At 40.9% G+C, this 19,868-nt stretch overlaps 1 protein-coding gene across 1 annotated transcript; it reads right to left on the bottom strand.

The window, feature by feature from the left end:
- Positions 1 to 233: 233 nt before the first annotated feature.
- Positions 234 to 1,061, bottom strand: LOC125316707 (very-long-chain aldehyde decarbonylase GL1-5-like). The gene is made up of 2 exons (XM_048285780.1): positions 910 to 1,061; positions 234 to 616 (listed from the first exon to the last, which is right to left on the bottom strand). Exons 1-2 carry the CDS (start codon positions 949 to 951, stop codon positions 431 to 433), a joined length of 228 nt encoding a protein of 75 aa, XP_048141737.1. The 5' UTR covers positions 952 to 1,061; the 3' UTR covers positions 234 to 430.
- Between the last annotated feature and the right edge of the window lie 18,807 nt (positions 1,062 to 19,868).

Here is a 19,868-nt window from a genome sequence, read left to right as displayed (position 1 = left end):
AAGGATTTTATTTTTTCTCCCAATTTGTATAGGATTCTTTTTTCCTAATTTGTAGATGCTTAACTTGTAGAAGAAGTCCGTTTGATTGTATATATGTGGATCTGTACATGATAAAATAAGAAGAAAAGAAGAAGAGAGAGGGTGAGGTGTTTGACTAAGGACGTAGACATATTTCCAAAACTCTTTAAATTGTGTGTTCTTTATCTGCTTTTCAACATTAAGAACGCGAAACGTGTAACTCTGCACAAGCCTTCTGGTGATGAATATAGCAAATGGATCATGTTAAACAGATCTTATCCAGAAATAAAACCTCCTAAATAGAGTGTGGAGCATAATTTTACAATAATTCATCCCACAAGGTATTGTCCCATCAGTTGCATGGTATCACAGTTTCACAAATATGTCCATGCTTATGTAAATCGAGATAAATCTAACTCAGTTTCTGTGAAACATGAGCCTGGAAGCCAAGAGTTTGAAAGCCATGCTGAAGACTAGCTTGCCATGCTTTGTCGACATCAGTGATGGTGTAACCGCACTTGTGCTCCTCCCACCCTTCTGCTGCGTGTAGGATCCCGGCGACGCGCCATGCACTCATAAATCTTCGTGGCAACCACTTCTGCAATATCCCAACCAGAGTAAGAAGAAGATTTGTACTAAGGTTGCTGCATTACTATACAGATTTATCCACACAAGGACTATGAAAATTGAAACGGCTATATGGTGATATAAGGATTGTGGTTCGACCAATTTAACAATAATAAATGTGTTTAGTATGAATCTTAGTAAGGTAGGTTTTGTATTTGTAATAAAAAGCACAAGTTCTCTTCCATGCAAAAATTATAAAAGCACACACCCTTCAACAGCATAAATAAAGACTAATTGAAATCGAAGTCATAGGCCATGTCATACCTCACAAGAATGCACATTCTCAAGCGATGGAGGAGCGACCATGGCCGGTGTGTGTCGGTAGAAATAGTAGGCGCACAGCTTTTTTGGAGGGAATTGCAAGAAGGGAATGAATAATGTCCCTTGTGGTACTTTTGAGTGATCTTCTGTTATATCATCTCTAATTATCCATATCTAAGGATACACCAACCGTCAATCATCGTTCACGAGTATCACCATCATCATAATAAGTTCTTAGGGCATTATACAGCAATTAGAGTATCCAATTCCTCTAAGAACCTAAATTAAACCAAGAAGCTAACATGTTGAATCCTTAAAAAGGGCATGAGTCATTCACCTTTGGAGCATGGTATTAGAATATGTCTCGACTTTAAGTTCGAAGCGAAAATCTGAATTTTAAAAATAAATATATTTTGATCGTGAAAGCTATCTTAAAGATAACGGATGTTATTTTTAAAGATGTAAGCAAGATTGGATAAAGTTTGTTTGAAATCTACGGAAATCTACTACACGCTGGAGTCCACAGTAGAATTGGGAGTTTGACTGTGAAAAGAAAACAAGAAAAAGGAGGTAAGTCCCAACCTGGACTTGGCCAACTTGGCTTCATATATTATAATATATGTGATTTGTGCAAAAAGAAAATTAAGGCCTGTTCAGCGTGGGCTTCTCAACTATATCTGACGTCCTCTTCGTGCGTGAGGTCAGACTAGAGTGTGAGTGTTTAGGTTGATTAAATCTTATTGTTAGATTTGTGTAATTCTTTCGTGAAAGTGAGAAATTATTTCACGAGAGATTGGGGGTTAAATACTATGTGCGTTATTGGATGTAATTGGGGCCAAGAAACACTGAAAGTGATTGAGTTACTCGAATGTTTGTGGGCTAAACACAGTGCGTTATTAAATCTTGTTGTGTCTATTTATTTTTCGACCATCCGATCCGTGCCACAATTGATATCAAAGTTAGACTAGGTTGAAGTTGAAACGAATTGATGGCAATATAAGAAATTAAAGTCAAAATCGACAAATTTGATGGGAAAGATTTTAGTTTTTGAAAGATGTAGATTGAGGACTACCTTTATCACATAAAACTGCACTTACCCCTACCTTGGGAGAAGCTAAGAGTAAAAAAAACACGATGAATTTGCAAGCTACGTCGTTTGGCACTAATTGCTTTTTAAAGGATTAAGATCGAAAGAACTTAGCACTAAAGTGATCGATTTGAAAGTTTTGGCACTAGAGTCGCCACACAACTTATGGCACTTTGGTGTACGTTGGCTCATGATGATGCACTTAGCCACCTTGTGAGAAGCAGAGACAAGCAGCTATGGGTTTGATGAACATGGTCTTATTCGGATTATGAAAGCTTATCGGATCTATATACGAAGCCTTCTGCGATAAACAAGGTCTATTTGATGCTACGTCTCTTTAAGTTGAAGATGAGCGAAGGTACGTCGGTTGCTAATTGTTAGTCAATTGAGATCGGTTGATATTGACTTTGAAGTTGATGTATATACTTTGATTAAAGGGATAAGTACACTATCGGTGCCATAACTTTTGTACGGCGTTCACTTGAGTACCATAACTTTCAAAACGTTCATTTAAATACCATAACTTTAAAAAATCGTTCACTTGAGTACCATCGCTAACGTGGACACTCGAAAACCTGACGTGGCGCCGGCAAACCGACTTTTTTAATATTTAATGTACACGTGGAAATTTCCATTAATTTGTTTTTTTTTTTTGCATATTTTATTTTTTTTGGTTTGTTTAATTATTGAAAATTTCACAAAAAAAAGGCCAAACCCGCACAAATAATCTTCAAATTTTGACCCAATATACAATACCATTCCTAAATTTTTAGTTTGACCAATATGATTTTTGAACTTTTACCTAATATATAATGTAATTCCTAAATTTTTTATTTATTCAATGTGGCTCTCGAACTTTTGAAACATGTTTAAATTAGCCCATGAACTAAAAAAAAAAAAAATCCAATATCATCTATAAACTTGAATTAATGAAAAAACTGCATTGAATATTATTTTATAGTTCATGAATTAAGTTGAGCATATTCCAAACCCTTGGCCCTCGCCGGCTACCACCGACCGGCCTAGGGGCCGGGATCGGCTTGATTTGGGCCGCCGAGGCCGCAATGGCCCTTCGCAAAGTCGAGGCGACGCCCCTGGGCCATTGGCCAGCGGGCGCACAAGGCCCTCACCCGGATCTAGCCTGCAGGTGCCGAGGCCACGACCACCGTCGACCAGGCTCGTCACGGCCTCGTTGGCCTAGGGCGAGCTGCCCCCGGCCCTTGGGCCGCCGGGTGATGGCCGACGAGACCCTCACCGGTGACCTCGTTGGCCACCACCGAGAAACCTAAGGGTTTCTCTTCTTTTTTTTTTTTTTTTTGAAATATTAAATAATTAAAATAAAAATAAAAACATCAAAATGAATAAAAAATCAAAAAAAAAAAAAAATATTGGAAAATGTAAAGAAAATCCACGTGGCAATGAGAAATTAATAAAATAATAGTAAAAAGTCCATGTTACCTTTTTCAGCAAAAATGGCACTCAAATGAATGATTTTGCTCCGACATGGCACTCAAGTAAACGTTTTGAAAGTTATGGCACTTGTACTGTACTTATCCCTTGATTCTATTATCCTCATTGCCCGATTATTGGAAAACTACTGTTAGTAATTCTTTTGGGTCAATAAGTTTGACAATTGATGGGATTCGAGATTTAGTTCTGAGTGAAGACATCCGTAGAAGAGAATATAGCAAATTTGTATATACTACTTCAGTAGGTGAAAATAGAAGAAGAACCGGTACTCGTGTTAGCAAAAGAAATATGAACATGAATAGATGCGATTAGTTTAAGATTGGTGGTGTTGTCTGTTAGAACTGTGGCAAGAGGTGGTATGTTAGGAGGGATTTGTCGGGCCCCAACCCCTCCGATCCTCCCGCTTTGATGCCAACTAATGAGGGGCCATCCCGAATCCTCCTCCGATTGGGTTCTATTTTAATATTATATTACATATAATACAGAGGCGTATACTAAAGACTAAAATAAAAAGAATACAAGTGCATGTAAAATAATACATAAGCTAGGCACGACGCTTATGGCTATAGCCTTAGTAGGGTTCTTAACCTATAGCACATAGACTGCATTCAAGAGGTAGTTTGCTCAACGACTTTATAAAATATTTACCTTTATATAAGATAACTGTTTCATTACATCACTACTAGTCAGAATAGAAGCAAGGCTAGGCAGACATTAGGGAACATCAAAAGATAGTGGCTCTCGTTCACTTGACACTATCCATATGCTACTTCAGCTACCTCATGGCCAACTACTCAAAAGGTGGCTACCGTGGAACTCCATAGTCCAAAAAGTCACTAGTACAACTCAGTCTTCTGATCTCTGCACTCCTATAGCCCTCGATGTCCTTGTCGAGGCTACCATTGCTTCTATTGGCTCATGGGGTGTGGTACAGGGAGAGGTCCAAATAGCTGCCCCGCAAGCCATGCATAGATCGACACAAAATAGAGGGGCACTATCTCCATGTAAGACTCGATAGCCACCAAAAGTATCATCGCACGCTTGAAGAAACGTATTGACGGGAACTCAGGCAACTAGCACTTCTCAAAAAATAGTAAGGAGCTTGTGGGAGTGCCATAACGGGTAAAAGGCGCCGCTAGTGTGATCGGCATGCTTGTAGATTGAAATAGTAGTACCCCCGAAGGGTGATCATACAACTCAATAGCAAAACTTCAAATCCCTACAACTAGACCAACAAATTACAATAGGTAATGAACATGGACAGTCAGTGCACCTCAGCGAATTCAACTACCGTGCTAACACCTACATGGCAATCCCAAGTCCTCTAGCTTCCGTTTGTCCTCATGGCCGAGCCGATAGGGGTGAAGTAATTTCACCTTGCATCACTTCATCTTGGAACTCCCGCCATCCGTCATTAATCTCTACTAGTTAGGGTTAGTCGCTCCATTCTACTTCACAAAACCACCCACCTTACTTTATATCCCACGCTTTTATAGGCCTCCCTTGGCCGTGCCATCCCTCACTACAACACACCTAATCTGCCTCGATTCAATGATTTCCATGATGATCAACTAATAATCCCTAATTACATATAACCTAAGGTTCACAAATCACTCAACAGAATCAACATGCAGCCTTGTTTCAACGACCATGCAAGAACTGATGTGTCTCGATCCCAATAAACATCACCAAGTTACTCGCTTGAATTCAATTGACATTTGCTGGTGTACTAGTCAGGTTTAGAGTTCTACTTGTCTGCACTTGATGTTTGATGGATGCGGGAACGAAATAGATGGCGAGACAAACTCAGGTTCCTTCTCCGGCGTCACGAGTCCAATTGCAACGGTGAACTGGCGGCAATAGAGGCTCCAGCGGTTAGCTGAAGGAGTTGGAGTCGTGGAATCAGATGCTCAAGCCAGCGGTTGCAATTGTCGTCGCCGTCAAGGGGGCGGCGAGATGCTGCTATGAGGCTTGGACAAAAGGATGAGGCGTCGGGGAAGGGCGGAATCACTAAGGGAGTTGTCGATTTGGGGTTCGCGCGAGAGTAGGAAAGAGAGGCATTGAGAGAGAATGTTAAGCGGGGAGGCAGTCTTTAGCAGAGCGTATGAGGCAAGGGCACCCACGAGAAAAGAGAGTGAGTGGATAGAGAGAAATGGGGGTTCAATTCCTAGGGACAAGTTTCACACGCCACGTTTGCGTGCGGCGTTATTCAAATAAAAATCCACACCATAATACACGAATTCCAGAACTCGTTCACGCCATAAAATTTTCAAGCCCGTTACTTATCATCTTATTTCGGCCATCGAAAAATTCGGGGTCTTATAACTCGCCCCTCCTTTAGAAGTTTTGTCTCCGAAACTTTGGCTTTGCTCCCTCGTTATCAAATGCAAGACACTTATGGTCCTTATCTCACTCAATATGTGGCCTTACTACACTTTCGCTACGCACTCTAATTACTTGTTTTCCTTAGTTGCCATGTCTCGCAATTTTAACTTTTTCCCAGGGTCGTCATCAACCTCAATATTTCACAATTTCCTCTGGCAATTCCACAATGCCATCAACTTATACTTGCCATTTCCACATGTTGTGCTTATGGTTCTGTTGGTTTAGTCTTTCATAATTCACATCTCACACCTCTACACGACACTGTTGGGTCGCTGGCCAACTAGCTCATGAGGGTCTTATTTCATTTTCGAGGCTACCTTGATCGCACAGTAAAGCCCTCTCTGATTTACTTTCGAAGGCACACACTCATCCGACTTTCACTAACTCCCCACTAGGCATTCCAAGCATTTCAATATCCATAATATCTCAATTCACTTATCCTTTCTCTCATCGAATCGTAGTGCAGTGCCATGCATTTTTTTAAAATACTTTATAGATTTAATGAGTTTTCAAAACTACTCAAACTCAGCCCAACACCTAGACCCACCTTTTTCGACGTATGTCTTGGTTCATTCTTGCCTTTATCGCCATCCTAGAAGCCTATCAAAAGCCGCACCTTATCCAAGCCTCTTTGCCCCGGTGTTATTCCCCGCTCTCATCAAACCGGGACGTTACAAGCCCACCAGCTTACGCTTGGTTCATCCCCAAGCCACAAATCTGCAAAGTTAAGCCCCATTTTACATGTCTCATACCATGTCTTACGGTTTGTAGGTATCCCGTCCATCTCGTCCCATACCGAGCAACGATTAACAAGTCCCACAAAACCAATTACATGACTAATCTATACAAGTTTCTCAAAATTCATTTTAATGCAAGAAATCCATGCAATCCATGATCGATCTCACTACTCTTCACGTACCACTGATTTCACATTAGTTTGTATCTCAACCGAGCATGCTAAAGCTACCAAATGACCATTAAATTGAAGATCAATCACCGAGATCAATCTATAAACCTCAAGTCTGGTCATTGTCATTTTCGAACCCATCTACATTCAATCACATTGGCCCATAGTCCAAACATTCCTCGTTCCCTTCCTCGCAGACACCACATCATCATCCAGGGCCTTTCAATGAAATCTATATCTAAAACCATCAATATCAAACACACAGATTCAAGCATATGATCCTCAAATGTCCACCCATCACACTTCCACATCCAATATCATCCCAAACAGGCCAACTACCAAACTCCAACAATCCAAACCTAAATCCTCACCATATGGACTTGCCATCCAATCCACATGTCGCTCACTATAATATAACCACAGATAATCACAAAGATTATCAAATTCTAAGTAATGATCGATGAACTCTTAACTAACAAACAGCATAAGCTATTACTTATCCCCTACCAAACACAAACACGTGCACTTGTAAGTTTCATCAAATTCATGCCTACCAAACAAATCGGTCTCTAGCGCATCTTATCACTTCAATGACCCACTTTGATACCAACTTGTCGGGTCCTAGCCCCTCCGATCCTTCTATTCTAATGCCAACTTGTGAAGGGCCATCCCGAATCCTCCTCCGATCGTATTCTATTTTAATATTATTTTACATATAATAGAGAGGCGCATGCAGAAGACGAAAATAATAAGAATACAAGTGCATGTAAAACAAAACAAATGGCAGGCAAGACGCCTATGGTTATGGCCTTAGTAGGGTTCTTAACCCGTAGCATAGAGACGGCATTCAAGAGGTAATTTGCTCAACAACTTTATAAAACAATTACCTTTATATAAGATAACCGTTTCATTACATCACTAGTAGTTAGAATAGGAGCAAGGCTAGGCAAACATTAGGGAACATTAAAAGAATAGCGACTCCCGTTCACTTAATACGATCCGTGTGGCACTTCATCACCATTACTTCAGCTACCTCACGGCTAACTCTTCAAAAAAATGGCTATCGTGGAACCTCATAGTCCAAAAAGTAAAATGTACAACTTGGTCTCATGACCTTTGCACTCCTCTAACCCTTGCTGTCCTCATAAGGACTACCATCGCTTCCATTAGCTCCACAGATGTGGTACGGGAGAGGTTCAACTAGCTACCCCGTAAGCCATGCATAGATCGACACAAAATGGAGAGGTACGATCTCCGTGTAATATCCGATATCCACTAGAAGTATCATCGCACCCTTGAAGAAATGTATTGACAGGTGTCGCAACCTAAAATAACGAGTTTCCAATTTTAGGTTAATGGATTACTGAATTAATTAATTAGATTAATTAATCTAGTTCGAGCTCTCCCAAGTTCTACCAAATCGCAACTTATGGTTAATGTGATTATCTTACAAAAGATTTTTCATTTTTTGGAGCCGCCACTAATCATTTTTTGTAGGTTGATTAGAAGCCTAAATAAAATAGCATGAGAACTATTTTATTCCTGCGAACCGTAGATTAAGAGTCCGGGGACGTGGTTACATTAATTTTTTTAATTAATGCCCTTTCGGTACCATTTTCATGAAAATAATCAATTTGACAAATTTGATGAATTCTACTTGAAGATCAAAGATGCAATTTTTTGGGGTTTTTCTTCTTATGACTTTTTTTTTAGTTTTTGTGTATTTTCAAAATAAAGAAATTACAGCAAATTGAGATTAAATAGGTTTAAGATTACTCTTCGGTTTGAGCTATCGCACCAAACTTATACTGCGGGCTTATCTTGACCATTGGACGGGTTCGGTGGCTTGTTAGATCGAGAAGTCTCTTTGTCCTATCTCTCCTTCATGTGTCTTTCTCATCTTGCTGTAATTCCATGAGGCTCTTTAGTGGAGGAAATTGCTTTGGCAAATTAATCATCGGGATGGATGCAATCTAAGCGTTAGTCTTCTCTCCGTTTTTGCTTTCCTTCTATTCTTGTACCATTGATATCTCATCATCGATATGCAACTGTTATTTAACATAAAACATAGAGAAATTAGTGTAGAAAATCTGGGCTAATTTGTATCCGAACTTAGAGAAAATTAGGAAATCACTTAGCTTTCCTTTGCTGCAGCGAGCTTGAATGATGGGGATGCACTTGTGGCTTGTGTTGGTCGGTGTAGAAATTGGCAATGGTAGCACCGGGCTTCAAAACTCTCATACCCTCTCAAAACTCTCTTCAAATTTTCTCTCTAAAACTCCTCTCAAGAGCTCTCTAAATTCTCTATCACCAAAATTCCTCTCCTCAATTCTCAAGAACTCTCCCTCTTTTATAGCCAAATTTCTCTATCCTCTTTTCACCATCTTCCCTTCTCCATCTTCTCTTCACCATCCTCCTTTCTCTATCCTCTCTTCTATATCTCCTCTTCATCATCTTCCCTTCTCCACCTTCCCTTCATCACCTTCCCTTCATCATCTTCCCTTCTTCATCTTCCCTTCTCTTGGTATTTGCAATACAATCCTTGAGGTTCTAAGTATTTGCAATACAATCCTTGAGAAAATATTTCTTTCAAGTCCAAATATTCTTGCTGCATTTTTCATCCCATGTCTAGTCCAAACGCCCATTAAATTAAGCTCAAATGTTTTGTCTCTCCAATTATATGCTAATGCAATGTATGCTAAAAAAATAAATATGTGAGATGATTTTTGTTTAGAACTATAATTAGTTCTAATTTTTATGTAAAGATTAGTCAAAATTTAGGTGTTAACAGCTGCCCCTCTTTGAGTAAAGGCTCGTAGAGGTTCCGCTCAAAGACAAAGTTGAACCCTAAGTTTTGACAGTGTAAATGATGAATGAACTTTTTGGCAGGAGTTTTAATCCTATTTTTTATGTAATGAAATGATGCATGATATGCAAAATCGTAAATAACATGTGTCAAAACTTCTCTTTTTTCCATCTTAGAGAAACTTACACATGGATCGCATACGAAAATACCTATTTTACTAGATATCTCATAAGCTGATGATTCTCTTAATTTCCAAGCTTCTTTTTGCAAATGCAAGGATTTTAAGGTATTAGTGCCTTATCCGTTACTAGAGACTTCTTTCTGGTGCGAGACAATGCAAGATCCGAAATGAAGAAATGTGCTTGAGTTATGGTTCAAGCTGCACCACTTTGTCTCTTGGGGCTGCCATCATTTTAGTGAGCCACCATGAGTCGGTAAAATGCTTCTCGCGACCTCCTCCGTTTTAGCGGGTCACATATCAGCTGAAAATGTCTCTTGAGACCACCTCCGTTTTAGTGGGTCATCATGAGTCGGTAAAAATATCTCTCGTGACACCTCCATTTCAATGAGCCACTATGAGTGATAAAATGTCTCTTGGGGCCTTCCCCGTTTTATCAGGTCTCTCCATATATATGTTATCATCGTATTAGCATGAATGCCGGAGATGAAATGACGCCTGAAACCCGTCGGTGCAAACATAAAAATGAGTGTGATACAAACCTTATTAGTATGTACACAAAAGGATTATGCTACGCGAAACCTTATCAGCGTGATCATAAAACAAATGTGTTGCACGAGCCTTATCAATGCAAACACATATAGAGGTTGTTTCGTACAAATCTTATCGGTACGGACACAAAGAGGGATTTAAAGTGACGACCAAGGTCGATTTTGGGAAGGGTTCAGAAAACTTACTTGGATTTTCCGAGTAATTGTTAGGTAATGGTTAGGTTGACTACATCATACCTGTTCATTTACTTAAAACGGAGCTGCAAGTAAGCATGCTCATGCAATACCATGAGTAAGAATTAGCTCACGTTACCAAGTTTTCACTAGAGACTTTGTCAATGAGGAAAACTGTTTGAACCTTTTGATAAATCTAAGGATTTAGAGGATTACCTGGTGGATGGACATTTGCTAGGAAGGTTTGTTTATTTAATGACCATCGGATGAATTTCGAGACCTCGGGAGGCGACTCGAACATTGGAATTGCGTTACACGTCGACGATGTCAGAGGTAACATATGCTAGCATACGTGCTAAAGTTCATCAACGAGTTCATGCGAAGCTATCTGTTGAGTTTGCATGAATAAAAAAAATGCATGATGTAATGTGGTTCATGCATGACTGTTTTGTCGGGTTTGCATTACCAAATCTTTTTAAGGAGGTTATCACAACGTAAATTCCTTGAATGTAATCCGAATGGGGGACTTCAGTCCGAAAGGGCTTTCTCTCATTCTCGAGAAAAGCTATTTATCTTGACTGCAGGATTCAAGATAAATCACTCAATCTTACCATCATCGCATTCGACAAGGGTCCGATTAATCTCGTAATTGGTACGACCGATCCGATCCGGAGGTCTTAATGAGGACCGCAATGAGGGCTAACCCAGAGGTTCACAAAGGAGACTCCGGTTAAGTCAAGGTTGTTTAAATGAATTTCTTCATCATCTATTCCGGGTTTACAAGTCAAGAACCCCGCAAAAAGAGAGAGAAATAATTTTGCTCGAACTTCTTCGAGTGATGCTTAAAATCATTGAACTCCACGTTAACTCAAGTGTCCTAGTCGGGAAAGACTTTTGAAGGGTTGTAACGTAGGTTATGATTTGGGGACTTGGAAAAGAAAGGGTTTGTTTTGGCTCGGAAAATGTATGAGAAGCAGCTTGATGTTGGTGACCATTGCAATCTTGTCACCAATCTTGGCCTTTTGGAGTGCCACCATTGCTTTGAGGATGGTATCGGCTAAGGATTGCATTTTGCAATTTGACACTTAATGGGAACCCCTCTTGAAATGTACAAGAGAATTGTGCATTTAAATTCATATGTGTTCTACAAATGAACAATGAATTGAATGGGTGTTGGCCATTCTTTTGGTAGGTACTTTGCTTTTTAAATGTCCAAGAATTTTTGTAGAATCAACTTTTGCTCTCTTTTTTCACTCCCACCTCTATTTTACTGCCGCATTTTTCAGTATATTAATGAGTTCATTCGAAGATTTTCTATTGATCCGACTTTTCAAGTCCTACTCAAAGATGAGTCGTATTTGCTTTGGGACAACAATGATTACCAACAAGGGCTTTTAGAAATGAATTTGGGCTCAAATGGGTTATGCAAATAGATATAAATGTGTAGGATAGAGGAACAAATGCTCTTTGTCATCCTAAGGCACTTGAATTAAAGCACGAGTACAATGCAAAGAAACACTCGAAGATTGATGCTAGTCCGAGCAAGAAAATTTCTAATCATTTACCTCGTGATGCTGATGGAATTACATCTGTTTTGCCCTAATGTGGGGTGGTTATTGACAGGGTTGTAGAAGTGGAACCTCCGCTTAAATGGGTTAATCAACGGATAACCTGTAGTGTTTAGGATCGAGAAATGAACGCCTCCGTCACCTCGGTTATCGTACCTTTCACAAGAAAACTCTTTACCTCGGGGAGTGCGGAATTTAGCCACCGTTCATGTCGCCTGAAAAAATGGGACGTGTTTGGAAAAGGATTGCCTTTCATCATCATGTCCTGCCCCATTCTGTACATTCGATGTATCTTATGTAGTTCATGCTCCTTCTTTAGAGTTGGTAAATTAAACATGAGGAACAATCATGCGTAAACCATGCAATGTATGAGTGTTTTCGAGCATACAAAATGTAGCAATTTTTTATCTTGGTGAACAGAATTCGCAAGCACGTAAGAAAATTCTTAGGGGCGTGGATTGTGAGTTGCCCCTGCTCATGCAAATGAGTTGGAAAATTTTATTATCTACTTTGAGACATGAGATTGTCAAAGGCTCCAAGAATTTCTCCTTTTATTGAGTTTTAGGGAGAAGGGATACTTCCCTGTCTAGCAAGGCAGCAACCCCTATAAAAATCGAAAGGGAAAACATCAATATACGTTCTTATGTTCTAAAAGAGTTGAAACGATACCGCTCTACCCTTGTATGTGTTTCTTACGAACTTGAATTGAAGTTGTCTGCTCATTTGGATCGGATTGTATGTCCGGGATGTTATCTCTCCGGGTTCCGTAACCATCCGGGTCAAACTTCGACCGAGATCTGGATCGCCAAGCAAAAAGTTTTTATTAATCTTTATACATTGATGCCAAATCCCGAGATCGAACCCGGGGTGCCTCGGACCACTGTCATTCCCCAAACCACTAGGCCGTGGTGTTGTTGGTGTTTGTGGGTGGTTCGCTTTTTGCTATGTTATTCTCAAAGGAGTTGGCAATCCACTGTCGAGAATGAAATAAGCTTAAATTAGAGTTTGAAATGACATGAAAGCTAATTGGAACGATACGGAGTTACCCCTCTTTGAGCCCGGTTGGTCTTTTATTTGTATTCTCCCATGCAAGGCTATTCAGAACCTCTCTTTACGGCGTCCGGGGGCATCGTCCACAAAATGATTTGCTACAAGCCTAGCTTAACAAGGAACTTACGCATTTGATAAGAAAAGAGAAAATTCGCCTTTTAACTCTGGATAAATTCTAGACACCTAGAAAGTAAGAAATATATCCCACGCAGGGGATCTATATATGGAATTAAAGGTGCATTCATGCAAGATTGGTTCCGCCTCTTTTGCTGGCCACTCCAATGATCAACTAATTTTGTCTTGGATCAAACACCAACGATCGTTGTTTGAGGACCCATAATCACCTACTTTGGATCACGGCTCTGGAGGTCCTTCGGTTCCGAACCGGCTGATCAAGGTGCTAAGCTCATCATCAAAGTAATCTTCTAATTCTTCGAGCAATTGATACTCGAATTGGGTATTGTTACTTACTAACACCGGCGACAGATTTCTCACTCTGTTTTCGCCATGAGTAGTCCGATTCCTTGAGCTTGAGCCTTCGCCATTGTTCGGGAACTCGTAGGGATGATCAACTGGTCTACTACTAGAAACGCTAGTGGAAGGTTGGTGCGGCCGGTATTCTTGAATGATATTGGGAAATGGCTAAGTACTTCTTACTCCACAGGTTTTCCCGGTATTCATTCTCGAGTCGGCTTTGCTCCGGCTGCCTTGGTTCCAAGCTGCATCATGCTTCTTCGCTTTTTCTCTAAATCTTTGAAAGTAATTCATGACACTTCGTATAGTGAGTCCGTTTACCTTCATTATTTCGAGTATCGCCGCTGGTCGTGTTGAATTGATTCCTAGGCGTTGAACCGCATCAATGAATTTAGAATGAAGCTCGGTGGTCCAAAGGGGCCTTGCTTTCTTGCCGAAAAAATCGTTGTCGTTAGCTCGGCCATCATTCTTTTGTTCGAATAATTGATTCCTTACAACATGCTGCCAAATGTTTTGGAGCATTCGAATGCAACCTGGCATCTCTAGGAAGTCTCAAGCCCCATGCAATATGGCCCTCGTTATGAACTGCCGATCAATCACTTATTGATGCTACGATGACCGATATGTCCAACTCATAATCAATGATCTTCAAGAGATCGAGACCGTCCATGTTGATCCCTACCATGGCTGCGACGACAATGTCAAAATCATATTTGTTACGCCTTAGCATTTCTAAGGCTTCCGTTGCTTTCGCATAAGCTGAAACCCCGTACATGCATCTTCTCAGCATAAGAATGAGGACCGAGAAGGAAACGGGGTTGCCATCAATGGCCATGACTCGCAGATCCTCAAGATAGGAAACTTCCCATACTTTCGCCTGGATCGAGCGCATTACGGATCGAGAATTGGTATTTTGACCAGGGTCTAGGCGATGGTATGTGGTAGTCTCAAAGGATGAGAAGCGAATCGCGAAACTTAAGGCGAAAGGCTAGGTGAAAGAACCACCTTTAGATGTTCTTGGACTTACAAAAACAAATTGCCCGAAAATCACAAAAGTGATGATGGCCTTTCGTGACGGGTTCCGGAGATCGCTAGGTGCATGGAGACTTCGGGTTCTTTATAAGCTTTTTTTCGATCCGTTAGTCTCGGAGACAGGTTCTTTCTCTATAGCTTTTTCTCTCCTTTTTAGGTCTTAATGCCTTGGATCTATTTCATAATGACTCTTACCTCTCACTCAATCCGTAATCTTCTTTCTTTTCTGATGTGGAGGGGCCCTCAAATCTTTTCACTTTCCCTACGAACGAGGCGGTTATTTCTCTCCTCAAATATTTTCGCTTTCTCCTACGAACGAGGCAGCTATTTCTCTCCTCAAATCTTTTCGCATTCCCCTATGTGAAGGCTTTCAATGCTTTTCTTTTCGGCGTTCGATCAAATCTGACAAGGAATTCACGCATTTAAGCATGATAATACTCGTAGATAGTAATTTTCTTTGCCCCCGGATTAACTCTAGGCGTAAAAAAAGAATGTCCCACATGGGGACTTTGTAACAAATAGTACATTCATTCATGCATGTTCCTATTTCTCTTGAGGATTCATAGGGATTGGCTAGTAGTGCTCAAAAGAGCGATATTTTGAGGGCTCATAATTAATAGCTCAAGCTTCATGTAGGTTACTGATTCGGAGTTCCATTAGCATTGAACCGGTCAACCGTGACAATAAGCTCGTCATCAAGGAAACTCCAATTGTAGTGATGCATGTCTCTTCCCTCGAAGGGCATCGGTTACGCCTCCGCAAGATCGATTTTTTGGGACGTATCCCCAACAAAATTTGATTGTGCTAGAAATTGCTCTGGGGAGTGAGGTGATAAATGAGCATTTTCAATGCTCAAATGCGGCTCATCGAGGAACATTTCACCAAGGGCGATAGGACCGCTACGGTCAAGGCAAACATCGGTATTAAGAGCATCCCTATACCTCTTGTTCTCTGCTCAAAGCTTTTCATTTTCTTCCTTTAGAAATGCAAGTTCATGACTTTTATGTTGAGCCTTTAATTGGGCTCACTTGTTTTAAAACCAAAACTTGACTTTCAAGGGTTCTATTCCTAACTTCAGGCTCAATTCATTTCTTCGTTTCTTCTCCAGGAAAGGGCACTCCTTGAAGGAAGCTTCGAGCTCTTTTATTCGCCTCCGAGCGTGGTGATGTTTTCTTTTATGGGGTTGACTACGGCTGCTGCTATTGTTGCTATCGAGATCTTGAACTTCATCGTCGAGGGGGTTGGGTTTAATGGCTTCAACACTGGATTTGGTCTCGAAATCTTTAATATCTATCAGCAGTTTGCTCTCGGGGATGTCTAGGTCGGTCGCCTCCAGTAAGTGATGATAGCCTCTAAACATGTTGGTTTGAAATATCTCGTCTTGCCTTTTGTTCACTCAAGATTCTCGACTCTCCGATGTACGCTTACTCTCTCTAAAAATTTTTGAGTAATCGTGTATGCTCCAAAGCCTTCCTTTTAATGAGGATGAAAGCCACCAAGCCGGTGCTTCTCCCAAGATTTCATGTTTCCCGTTCTGTCTTCTTCCTTTCTTTTCGACGTGGTGGGGCCCCGAAATCTTTTACGGAGGATTTTTTTTTCTCGAGAATTATGCTTGTCCCTCTCTTAATTTTTCAATATGGCGAGACCCTTAAGTTGTTTCGCAACTTTTTGAATTTGTGAGGCTCGAGATGGTAGATCCATGATTCACGGATGAAATGTCTATAGTTTTACCCAAATAATTAACCGGGCCCCCATAAGAATTATTGCTATGACTTTTCCTGCTCTTTAAATTAGGATTTAACGCCGAGATGATTAATGCTTTCATATCTTCATCTTCAACCTTCTAATCACTCTTTCGCATCCATTCTTTTTCGGCCGCTTCAACAAAAATGGCCTCCCTCCCTGCACACATTTTCTCGGATGAAGTTTTGGCCAAATGGGAGAAACTTTATAATCTCCCGGGCCAAGGCTACTCTTATATAGCCAATCATCTAGAGGCCGAAACTGAAATCCGTCTCATGTTTACGGATATGGACACTGTTTCTATTGAAGGTACCAAGTTAGAAGAGGAATACAAGATCTTCCCAACTCTCTTTACTAACTTCCCGGAGGCTTACCATGTTGCTCATCGAGAGGTTACCTTGGCCTATATCTCAAGAGCTCGCTATCGGGATCGGATCGACGACTTGGTGTTGGCTAGTCTTGTAGCCGACAATCATAAGAAGGCCCTTGACTATGGTAATGAACAAGTCTCACTGCTGATTTGTGAGAGGGGGAACTTGGTGGAACATTTGGCCATGTCCCGGACCATCTTTGAGCATGATCCACTCAATATTGTTTTGAGATTCCAATGCACATGGCTGGAAGAAAGGCTTGACGATCTGACCATGGATATAGCCCACGGGAGAATGTTGGTCCATGACTTGGAACTTGTTGTCGAGTATCACGAGGACAAAGTAGCCAGGTTTAAGGAGAAATGTGAGCTCCTTCTTTTTAAGATTGCGGATCTTGATTCGCAGAGCGATCGGTGTCGGTGGAGCATCAATAGTATGGAGAGTTAGTTAAACTCCTTTGTGATGCTCATTAGGACTCGGTTTGGCTTTACGTTCGCACCCCGATGATCCGTTTGTAAGGTTTTCCGCTGAATGAAATGAATGAAATTTTTTGCTCATTTGCGTTTTGCTTTCACGTTATTCCATCTTCCATATGCTAACAGTTTGAAGAAGCTCTTTACCTATCTTTTTACTTTCCTCATTTCATCTTGGTCGTCATATTTTTTTTTTTTTTTTGCGAGATCACCTTTACTTTGTGAGTATGTAAATCTCACATTTCTTATTTTGGGGATCACGATATGGGATGTGCATAGCTTGATTATCATCGTCCTATTGATCAATTCGGCTGGTACAGAGAAACTCCCCCATTCGAAACAATCTCTCAACAAAGAGGAAGCAAACGAATGCCCGAATGTGAACAACTCGCGAATCTTCCTTAACATTATAACTCGATCATGAAAATGTCCGAGCAAATCAAGTGTAATATTTCTTTACAGCATCAGAATTAACAAGGTTGGTAAAAACACAATCATCCATCTCGGCTAGAATCAGAGCACCACTAGGGAGCACCTTCTTCACAATATACGGACCACCGTAGTTTGGAGCGAACTTCCCTTCTAGGAGTGGAACTATTGGCAACAATTTCCGTAAGACAAGGTCATTGATCCGAAAATATTGAGGCCGAACTTTTTTGTTGAAGGATTTAGCAACCCTCTGCTGATAGCACCGGCTATGACATACGACCTTAAGTTTCTTTTCGTCGATCAGATTCAATTGGTCCGTTCTCTGCTGGATCCAATCGGCTTCGATTAGCTTAACTTGAGATAGTATACATAAGGCAAGAATCTCCACTTCAACTGGTAAAATAGCCTCCATTCCATATATAAGAGAATACGGGGTAGCCCTAGTAGATATCCGGATCGAGGTCCGATATACCATAAGTGCAAATGGCAACCTCTCATGCCAATCGCGATAATTTTCAGCCGTCTTTGGCTAAGATTTTTTTAATGTTCTTATTGGCGGTTTCTCTTGCTCCATTCATCCGAGGACGATATGGGAAGAGTTTAGATGCTTGATCTTGAATTCCTTGAACAATTCGTCCATTAGCTTGTTGTTCAAGTTTGAGCCATTGTCGGTGATTATGGCTTCAGGCGAACCGTATCGAGCAATGATATCCCGGTGGATAAATTTCACGATGTTTCGTGTCGTGACCGCTAAATAGGATGCGGCTTCGATCCATTTGGAAAAATAGTCAATTGCCACAAAGATGAATCTATGCCCATTTGATGCTTTAGGGTTGATAGGGCCGATAACATCAATGCCCCACATAGAAAACGGTCATGGTTTATATAACTAATGCAACTCATTCGGAGGAACGTTAATCTTGTCACCCCGAATCTGACATTTATGACAACTCCGAACATGTTGAATACAACTACTTTCTAGCGTGAGCCAATAATAACCCAACCTCATAATCTTCTTAGCTAACATGTGGCCATTCATGTGTGGACCACAGATCCCCTCATGCACTTCCATCATCAAACGAACCGCTTCTATTGAATCAACGCATCTTAACATGACGAAATCGAATGACCACTTGTACAAATTCTCTCCGTTCATGAAGAACTTTGAAGCCATCTTCCTTATGTACTTTTGGTCGGATACGATACTTTTTCCAAGGAACTCATGCTTCTGAATATAAATCTTGATGTCATGGTACCATGGCTTACTATCGGGTTCATCGATCACGGCCATACAATACGCCGGCTTTTTTAACACCTCGATCTTCAGTGGGTCAACCTCAAGTCCATTGGTGACTTGTAACATTGAAGACAACGTAGCCAATGCATCAACGAACCAATTATGAGTCCTGGATAGATATTCGAACGAGATATCCTCAAATTCCTCCACCACCTCATCTAGATACTCATGGTAGGGTAGTAATTTAGCATCTCTTGTCTTCCACTTTCCTACGATCTGAAGGATAATCAAAAAGGAGTCTCCAAACACCTTGAGTCGGGCTATCTCCATTTCAATCGCAGCCTACGGGCCGAGAATGCATGCCTCATATTCTGCTATGTTATTCGTGCAAGGAAATACCAATTTTGCTGCTATAGGATAATGCTGGTCACCATGCGATATTAGAAGCGCTCCAGTGCTCGATCCGGATAAATTCATAGCTCCATCGAAATACATAGTCTATACATAATCATCTACCAACATGATTCAATCCTCGGGAGAATGTGTATCATTGTCTTGCCCTGGACTCTCGGCTAAAGCATCGGTTATGGCTCGTCCCTTGACTGATTTTTGAGATAAATATTGAACATCAAATTCAGAAATGAGGATCTACCATTTAGCAAGTCCGCCAATCAAGGCAGATTGATTCAACAGATATTTGATAGGATCGTATTCCGTCACCAAGAAGACATGATAATGTAAAGTATATTGGCGAAATTTGTATAGCACCCGGACTAGTGCCGCGCATGTCTTTTCAATCTCGGAATAATTCATCTCGGAAGCCGTGAATTTTTTGCTTAAATAATAAACGGCTCGTTCTTTCCCATCCTCCCGCCTTACTTGAGCAAGGATGGCGCCCAAAGACTCGCTATGGATTGTGAGGTAGAGGATCAGAGGTTGCCCCGGTGTCGGCGGAACAAGTACGGGCGAATTCATGAGATGTCGTTTCAACTCGTCAAAAGCTTCCTCGCACTTGCTATCCCAATTG

Source organism: Rhodamnia argentea, chromosome 9, assembly GCF_020921035.1.
Source record: "Rhodamnia argentea isolate NSW1041297 chromosome 9, ASM2092103v1, whole genome shotgun sequence".
Taxonomy (NCBI): Eukaryota; Viridiplantae; Streptophyta; class Magnoliopsida; order Myrtales; family Myrtaceae; genus Rhodamnia; species Rhodamnia argentea.
The sequence above is the reverse complement of the archived record's forward strand: the minus strand, read 5'-3'. Positions and strand labels throughout refer to the sequence as shown.